The sequence below is a fragment of the Nelusetta ayraudi genome, unplaced genomic scaffold (assembly GCF_046127955.1).
Source record: "Nelusetta ayraudi isolate G7.1 ecotype Tasmania unplaced genomic scaffold, CSIRO-AGI_Nayr_v1 ptg000098l, whole genome shotgun sequence".
NCBI classification, from domain to species: Eukaryota; Metazoa; Chordata; class Actinopteri; order Tetraodontiformes; family Monacanthidae; genus Nelusetta; species Nelusetta ayraudi.
Window position 1 is genome coordinate 1 of NW_027466148.1, and position 9731 is coordinate 9731.

Sequence of the window (9731 nt, forward strand, 5' to 3'; positions counted from 1 at the left end):
GGAGGTTTGTGTCAGTGTGTGTGTGTGTGTGTGTGTGTGTGTTGGGGGGGTGTTGTCTAGTCTCTATGCCTGTCAATTATCTCCTCCAACTCGCCTTCCCTAAACAATGCCTCTGGTATGTGGTATCACTGAGCACCATCTGTGTCAGGGCTGCCTGCAATAACTGGACTGGAGTGGACGAGACTGCACGCTGCACGTGCACACACACACACACACACAAACACACTCCCTGTGAGAAAGTTTCCCCTCCCCACCAAACAGGCAAAGTGCAGAGTTACACAGCAGAGCCGGACCTGCTGACTCAAAGCACGTCAGGCTGCAGAGGAAGCAGAACCTGTGCAGGTTTGGCTGTTTTTTTGTTTGTTTGTTTGTTTCTTCCCCGACCAATCAGGATGCCATCGTGTCCAAAGGTCACTTGTGGTTGTGGACAAGTTTCACACCAATACAAATAAGGGAGAAAAAAAAATCCAGACACACAACAACAAGGCGAGGCTGCGACTGCGGGGTGCGAGAGCCACAGCGACGTTTTCACACCCTTCACATTTCTGTGAGAAAGTGGCTTCGCTTTTGCATCCTTTAAAAAAAAAAAAAAAAGAAAGAACAGTGCAGTGTCCTGCGGCTGCTCGGCGGAACCGCGACAAACCAAAGGGAAGCTGTCCGTCCGAATCGGCGAGCAGAAGAAAAAAAAAAAGCTAAACTCTTTTCTATTTTAAAAGCGAAGCAAAGAGAAAAACCAAAAGTCGAGTCGGAGGAGCGGAGAGACGCCACGGAGACACAGCAGCTGCAAAACCAGCGACCGGCCTCCGAGGGGTTCAGCCAAAGTTTCCAGCGGGCCGGCGAGGACGCAGACGGCCAGCGGCGGCGGTGGCAAAAGAAAGAGAGAGAGAGAGAGAGAGAGAGAGGCAGCTGAAGTGTGGCCACGCGGTGACGCAGCTCAGTGTTGCAGTGTCAGTCTGACTGGCGGGGAAACCCCTCCGCTGACGTCACACCGGCCACGTGCGTGTGTGTTTGTATCCGAGTGTGTGTGTGTGTGTGTGTGTGTGTGTGTGTGTGAGAGGCAGCGGCAGGTTTTTTTTGTAGCGAACCCACCGGGCGAGCAGGCGGGCGAGCGAGCGAGCGAGCGATCGAGGGGCAGCGGCGCCTCGTAGACCAGCTTCTAAAAAAATGTTGTTTTTTTTTCTTTTTCTTGTCTTTAAATTGATAGTTGTCGTGATGTCACACGTTCAGACCACCGGGATGGAAACCCTCCCACCCCCGCACCGCCTCATCCACCCATCTCCACCCACCACCACCACCACCACCCCTTGACGTCAGAGGTGGAAAAGTAGCCGCGGAATAAAGTCAGTGTATCAACGCTGACGTTCAGACGCCACGTGACTCCAACGGCTTCTACGTTTTCCCTTCAGCGACAAACTGTGTGTGTGTGTGTGTGTGTGTGTGAGAGAGAGAGAGAGAGAGAGTGTGTGAGAGTGCACGGAGTGATGATGAGGAAACAACGGCGCACCTGGAATTTGCCAACCGAACGAGCGGCGACGGCAGAGCAGGTTGGAACGGCCAAAAGAAAAAAGCAAATAAAAAACGGCGGCGGAACCGAGAGCTCCCTTCTTTCCTGCGCCCTCTTCTGACGCACTGCTAGAATTACACCTGTCAGCCTGACATGATGCCACCCAGCTTATTCTTGGATTTTTTTTTTTTTTTTTTTTTTTAATTCCATTGCAAGTCTCTTTCCACTTTGTCCTTGGTGTGTTGGAATGAGTGCCAGGCGATGCAGCCACTAGGGGTCCCCGCCGACAGCCGAGCGCAGCTCCACACGCAAAGAAGAAGAGTTTGTGACAACAGGGGCGGCATTGATGACTAAAACACAAGAAGGAACGAGGCACTGAGACTGCAGTCGGCCTTCCTGGAGCTTTATCTTGTTCTGCAATGGAGATTAGAACTCGCTTCTGATTGGCCGCTGATCCTTGCTTCTGCCCCGCCCCTAAATCTAAAACCCCAAGCCCCTGCACAACTTGCATCACTCCTGACACAGCTTTTGGACAGCTTTGATTTGATGCTGGGCACAGCGCCACCACACAACAGTCTCTGCAACATTTGGCAGCGACTCTTCAAGTTTTTAACGGCCTCCAGTGAAAAGCTCGCCCGAGAGAGACCGTCGGATTGGTCTGCCCAGGGTTCAGCCGAGGACTTTCTAGCTTCGTCAATCTCAGTTTGGATCACCAATCCAAGTGATTGGCGCTGGCACACCTGCTAGAGCTGAGCTCTGAGGCCGCTCCAGACCCAAACACTCAGACAAAGTCCGGGCCTCTGCTTTGCAAATTCCAGTGCAATTCCCCAGTTGGCCACTGGGCTGCATGGACACCTGATGCTAACTGTTTAGCATCCAGATGTTAGCATTCAACCTCTGATGATCACAGGTTGTCCCACGCTGGCAGGTGGAACCATGAAATAATATTTAAGAAATGAAAATTCCAGCGTCCTGGGTGGGGGGGGGGGTTGGAATTAGGGAGTCGGCTGGTTTGTTTGTGATGACACTAATTTAGCTTGTCTGCACTTAATTACTGCAATATTCACTACACGTCCCTCCACCTACTACACTTCCTGTTTTCAGCAAATAAACATTCATCAGGCTTCAAAAGCCACAGGATGAAATAAGACAGGATTCATATATATATATATATATATATATATATATATATATATATATATATATATATATATATATATATATATATATGTGTGTGTGTATGTGTATGTATATATATATATATATATATATATATATATATACATATATATATATATATATATATATATATATACATATATATACATATATATATGTGTGTGTGTGTGTGTATGTATATATATATATATATATATATATATATACACACACACACACTTATATATGTATATATATATGTATACACATATATACATATATATACAGTATGTATCCAAACATACTGTATATATGCATATATATAAATATATATGCGTGTGTGTATATATGTTTTACACGGATCTGTTATCTTATGTATATACATGTAAATACATAAATATGTATATATTTATACTTATATACATACATACATATATATAAATATATATATATATATATAGTGTAGAGGTAGTGCGAGCCTGAGCCAGTCCTACATCAGACACTCTGAGCACTCGTCATTCTGCAGCACTGAGCCAGAAGCAGAGCAGAAGATGGAGGATGTGGTTGCCAGGCGATGGGGGGAGGGGGCGCTCAGCTGCTGCATCCATGCAGAGGTCAGGGGGCAGAGACTGGTGGATTGTGGGGGAGGGGATATTGATTGACGGACGGATGGGCGGACAGACAGACAGACAGACAGACAAACTGGTTAAAGTGCTGTTTACAGGGAGCTGCTACAGTCACAGACTCGGCTGTTAGAAAAATACAGAAAACTGGAGGAGATGTTCAGCAACTGAAGCTGTGTTGTGTGAAAATGCAGCGAGTGTCCGACCGTCACCAAGTACTGGAGTCTGAATCCAGCAATTGCAACAAAAAGTACAAGAAAACCCTACTGGTTTTTGAAAACTTTCAGAAATCAATGAGTGAATCAGGGTTGGGGTGAACGTTAAAACTAAGAGTCTTGTTTTCTGGAGAATTCTCCCAGAAGAAGAATGGACTCTGCGCTCTGCTGTGGAAGTGAGCACATTAAGCCGCTTGGGTCCTTTCACCGTGACGCCTTTTGACGGCTGACTGGAGCGTGTGAGCACGCGACAAAGAGGAATGGCTGTGATTCTGTGCAGTTGTTTGCTTTATCCAGAATGTAAAAGGCTTCCCAGGCAGGGCAGCTGGATCAGAGAGCTTCCAAGCAGATCCATATTGGAAAGCTCCAATCTGAATGACTTTCCCATGCTCAGAACACCAACTGAAACTGATCTGTGGCAGAGAAAGAGCCGTCAGGAAGCACCAGTGGAGGTCCAGCTGCGACACACACAGGAAGCCGCTGCCGGCTTGTAAACAGCGTCTCTGTCAGCGCAGATCAGAAACCGGACAACATTCCTCCCTTGAATTGAGGTTCGCTGCGGCATGAAACCCAGACAGACATAAATTCCTGACAGTTACAAAAAAAAAAGAATAATCTTAAATCTTCAAACCAGAACCTTTTCAAACCAGCAGCGGCGTTCAGCGGCCTTTCCTCCCGGCGCCTGGGGAGCAGAAATTGTGCTCCAAGCTCTTTGTCCACTTTTTATTGGCAGACTTGCGCAGAGGAGCAGCGCGGCTGCACTCGTTTGGCCGTCTGACTCTTTGAGGAGACGCCGTTTACAAGCCCAGTCTGGTTTTTCCTGCTCCTTCCGCCTCCCTCCGTTACTGCTGACCATTAGCTGCACCTTCCTGCCTCCCTCCTCCACTCTCTGCCGCCCATCCCCCGCCCCTGCAAGATGCTGACAAACACAAAGAGCCACACACACACACACGCACGCGCGCGCACGCACACGCGCTTCCATTAACACAGAAGTGCGCACTTTGACAAACCCTCACTCTTTTTTCCCTCCGTTCACACACCCGCGCGCACACAAACAGTTGGGAGATGCCTGGGGTCAACCCCCCACCCTGACTGCGGGCCCGCCGGGGTCAGAGGTCAGAGCCCAGGCAACTGCTGGAATCCTGCGGCCGCTGCTGTTGAGCAGCGCTGGCTGCCCCACGGCCAAGCGCCAAACAATTGTTTTAGTGCCACTGCACAATTGTTGCGGGCTTTCAAACTGTAGCTTTATGGCTGCAGTTGGACAGCAGTTAATGTGCGGGACAGGAAGCGGGGACAGACGGGAACTATTAAAGGTGCTGGGAGGTGCGAGTCAATGTGCAACATCACCGACTAAACAAAAAGTGACTTATAAAAATGTCTTATAAGTTTCAACGACGTGAGAACTTTGATTTGAAACACACTAAAAAATATGGCCATAAACTGGCTCGCAACTGCACCCATAATAATCTACTTCAGTGCAGTAACTCAAGACGTCTCCACAGCCCACACTGGTTATATATCCTGTTGGTCACCTGAAACCTGCCTAAAGAGAAACAGGCCCGGGCTCGACAGGAGTCAGCCAGCTCACGCGGAGACACATGGCTGAGTGAATGTGCTTTGCACGCACTGCGCAGATTAAATCAAGGCAGTTTTTGGCATCACTGCCCCAACATCAACACCATTTGGAGCATTTCTTTGACACTTTGCACCAAACAGTTAACTATCCAGCCCAGACATGGGCAATCTACGGCCCGGGGGGCCATATGCGGCCCGCTACGCTTTTTAATCCAAACTTGAAGAAACAATATTAATAGTCAGTAAGTCATAAAATAGCTGTGTTTCATGTGTTTGAAGAGTCATTTCAATAAAGAGCGAAACACCCCGGGGCTTCAAAACACTGATTTTGCTGTTGTTGTTTTTTCAATAGACATTAAAGCTGATGTTTTCTATATATCCTGATATATTTTATCTTCTATGAGGCGGCTCACCCTAACACCCCATCCATCTGTGCTGCTCTGGCCCCTCTGTCAAATTTTAGAACCTGCTGTGGCCCCACCAGTCCAAATGTTTGCCCAGCCCTGATTTAGCCCCTAGCGTGTTCAATCCAAACAACATGGATAACAACTAAATAAAAGGGAAGAGATGCTTACCTCCCACTCGTTCCGTCGCCTCTTCAGCTGGTCACACTTGCGCAGCTTGCAGATCTGCTTGCCCGTCTTGCGGTTCATGCAGTTTGCACAGTTACCGCAGTTCTCCTTGAGCAGGCAGGGGGCGCAGGTGCCGCACTTCTTCCTCCTCCTCTTCTGCGGGTCGAGAGCGGCGTCCAAGGGTGGCAGGGAGAAGAGGCCGGCCTGATGGTGCTCGGTCTCGATGTACTTGCTGAGCGGGGACGTCTTGGCCGAGGACCTGCCGCTCAGGGCCAGAGACTGGGCCTCGTCCGAGTCCATGGAGAAATCATACACGTCCTCGGGTGGAGGACCGGGCCCTGCCGTCGGCATGGGCATGGCGACTGACTGGGGCTTACGGCTATTGGGCCTCCACACCGTTGAGAAAAATTTAGTTAAAATCACTCAGTTTAAAATTCTTTTATAAAACCAGCACCCGACACCATGGGCCGGGGACCGCCTGGACCAGCTGGGAGTTAAAAGCTGTGGTGGGCCGCGGACCTAAAATTATCCTCAACTGTTGATCCGGTCCTCTCATCTGAGCCCTCGACGCCGTACCACCTTTTAATTATGTCATGGCCCTGGTCACCCGGGCGGAAGCAGAGAGTCTGCACGGTAACCTTCCCAGCGGACCCCATGGTTGGCGACTTCAGCAAAGGACGGCTGGCAGGCCACCAGGGCGTGGGGTGTGCAGGGTGGGCTCAGAGACTCATGGCAGCGTCTGTCCTGGCTGGACCCAGTCTGCAGGTGACAGCAAGAGGCGGCAGAGGAGAAGAAATGAGAAAGATGAAATAATATTAGAAACAAATCCAAACATTTCCTGGGCTGCAATGTTGGGGAGCTTCCTCCTGAAGCTCTGCTGCAACCCAGACGCGTCGGGACGCGTTCAACACTTACGATGGGCTACAACTGAAGACGTAATTAGCTTTTGCAAAATTGGACACTTTGCTTTGGTGGCATAATCACATCAGAAGAAGCACTTTTTTCCAACCCAAATTGAGGCACAAACTAGTGTTGTAGTGCTGGAGGTTGGTATTGATTTCCACACCACTTTTTAAGGGCTTGGTCTCAAGCGCGGAGACATTTTTACTGAGTCTTGTCTTGGTCTGGGACTGGACAGACTGGGGATTTTGATGAAGACCAGTCAAGACTCAGCCAACACTACAATGACACGATAATAACGGAAAAGAATCCAGCTGTTGCCACTTTACGCTTTGTTTGTGACACCCAGAGTGACATCCTCATTTGGTTCTGTTTTGTTGTTATTTTTCTTTGATATATAAAGTCTTGGTCTGGTCTTGGTCTCCAACCCCATATGTCTTGGTCTGGTATTGGAACAGGCATTTGACCGTTACGCACTTGCTGCAACAGACCTATAAAACTACAAAACTTTGCCCACCAGCGAAATTGAGAATTATCTCAAAGCTGATTTTTTCTTTTTTTTTTCTCTCTGAAACTATGACACTGCCAGATGTGACTGGACAGCATTATAGGCAGAACCCATCAGTACCACCCCCCACCCACACACACACACGCGGCCATTCCTCTTTGTCCTTTGGTCACACGCTCCAGGCAGCCGTCAGCAGGCTTCATGGTGGAAGGACCAGAGCTCTCTGTTCAACTTCACGGGACGCTTTTCCAATTTCCAGTTAGCTGTTCCCCCTGACAATGGCAGCTGCTGTGGATAAAACTCAGCGCCCTGTAAACTTCTTATGTAAAAGCCGGAGTAAACGACAGAAGGATCAGCCTGAGGTCTACAGGCCTTCCCGCATTGCTGAGAAGCATCTGGTTCAACTGAACCTGACAAAGACGATTGAAAGTGGTCAACCTGGAGATCCTTGTCATCGACTCGTCAAGTCAAAGACCCACATTTTGTTCATTCTAGATCTATCACGGGGGCGGTGCCAACAGCAGCAGCAGGCCAATCGCAGTCCTGTCCGCCGAAGCGCACTAAGACGGAACAGACGGGACAGAGCGCCTCGCTTCACACGTGAGCAGCGCGCCTTGATTTTTCCAAAGGTATGAGAGGAGGTGGAGGAGGTGCAGAAGGAGGACGAGTGGAGCGTGACAGAAAAATCAAACACAGCTGCAGCCGGCGCAAGGACAGAGAGCAGGCCTGGCAACTAACTGTGTCAATGCAAAATTTATTCCGGGCAACACATGTGAATCCAATCAAACCGGCGTGCCGCATAAATCAAACCTCTTGACTAACGACGCATTTTATAGTGCAACAGCCAAACAGCTCAGGTTGTCTGGACGTGGACTGTGAATCCTGCACGTTGTGGGTTCAAGTCTCAAGAGAGGCGGTGCATTTGAAAAAAGCCCAACGGCCTAATGATAAATAAATGACGATCTTGGGTGAATTTTTAGGAATAAAAACCTGCTAACTACTGCAGAGAAAGTTGCCCGGGATCCAGACTGGAGAGGAGACACCACCCAGTTTCAAGGTTGGAAAGCCTTGAAGTTCTTATGCTGAATTGTTAATCAAATCCTGAGCTATGTCAGGCTCTTTAGGTGTGCTAGAATAAAAAAAAGGGAATCTTGAGCAACTATGCTTATATATACAGCAGTGTAGAAGAAAAGAAGAAAGAAGAAAGAAGAAAATGTAACATGACAAAAAATAACGTGATTCAAAAGTAAAGATAAACAAAAACAGAGGCAAAATTGAAGTAGAACTATTTTTGCACATTTTACTTCCTAGCCCACTGCTAACTAGCGCGACTAAAAGTTGAGTTGGCCAGAGAAACCAGCTGCCTCGCCCCGAAGGAGCCATCAATTGGCGAAGAGGCGGTTGGAAAAGAAAAGAAGAAAAAAAAAACTGAGGCGTGAAAATTTAATCGATCAAATCGTCTCATCTTGTTCCACGGCGGGGCTCCTCGTGCGAACAACCCCCTCCCCCAAGAAAAAAAAACACTTGACTTCGCACGCGCCAGAGAGGAAACTCCAGCGCGAGCGATTCGGCGGCGGCTCCGACTGTTATTATTACTGTTACTGTGCGGCCACGTGCGCGCCCACGGGGGCCTCTCCCCTTCAACATCGTCGCAGCGGGGAGCCGCGAGGACATCAGATAAACAAACGCGATGACAGCCGCGCGACACCGTCGCTAACGAGCCTCGCGAGATGAGACACTAAGATAAGGACGACTGAGTGAGTTAAGGCCGCGGAATACACAACAACCAGCAGCACTACAACCATTACAACCACTGCAGCAGCAGCAGCAGCAGGACATTTGGGGGGGGGGGGCACAGCGCGCGAGTGTGGCCCTTAATAGCTTCAGGTGGCGGGATCCGCACCTCGCGGCCAGCGCGACGACACACTATCCGTGCGCGTGTACGGTCACGGCGGCAGCCTGTCGATAAACAGCCTCGTGATGCTGATTAAAATCAATTAAAACGACGTCATCACAAAAATGCTGTTGTTGCAATTTTGGGGGGGAAACTAAACAAAACATGAATAACGGTGAAAATGCATTTCACAACTTTTGTCTTGACGCCGTCTCATCACTGCCTTCAGTCCACTCGGCCCATTGCAAAGTTATCAATCGATCAATGTAATAATGGAATATAACATAAACTGATCAGCAACAAACCTGGTTGGCCTTTAAATGTCCAAAATAGCGCAGTTTGTCGATGTCAAATAGAAAAATTAGATCTGGCAAAAAAAAAAAAAAAGTTGTTTTTTTTTTTTTTTGTTTTTTGAAGAGTAGCTCAAACTACACCTGCAAAAGAGAAAATGTATATATATGTAAAAAATAAATTAAAAAAAAAAAAAAAGCACCGACTCGTGGCTGGAAGAGGAGCGTGTAGGAGAAAAAAAAAAGTTTGGGTCTGCGCCAAAAACTGACTTGTCCGCTGGTGTGCGGCTGAGTTGAGCGGAGAGAGAGAGAGAGGGAGAGGTAGAGAGAGAGAGAGCGCTCAGGAAAGTATGGAGTGGACTCCTTCCAGCTGGAGCGGTGGAGAGGTGTGGGGGGGTAGTGACGTCACAGACCGGGCGGAGGGGGAGAGAGAGAAAGAGAGAGACCCTGCACTGGTCAGTGGGGTCGAGCTCCAGTTGTGTTGACTGGATC

At 48.7% G+C, this 9731-nt stretch overlaps 1 protein-coding gene across 1 annotated transcript; it reads right to left on the minus strand.

The window, feature by feature from the left end:
* Positions 1-5650: 5650 nt before the first annotated feature.
* LOC142902923 (CXXC-type zinc finger protein 5-like) lies at positions 5651-9500 on the minus strand (the record flags this gene model as incomplete). The annotated part of the gene is made up of 2 exons (XM_076048257.1): positions 9255-9500; positions 5651-6406 (listed from the first exon to the last, which is right to left on the minus strand). A coding segment is annotated over exon 2 (354 nt), but the record flags the coding sequence as incomplete, so codon positions are not given.
* Positions 9501-9731: the final 231 nt, after the last annotated feature.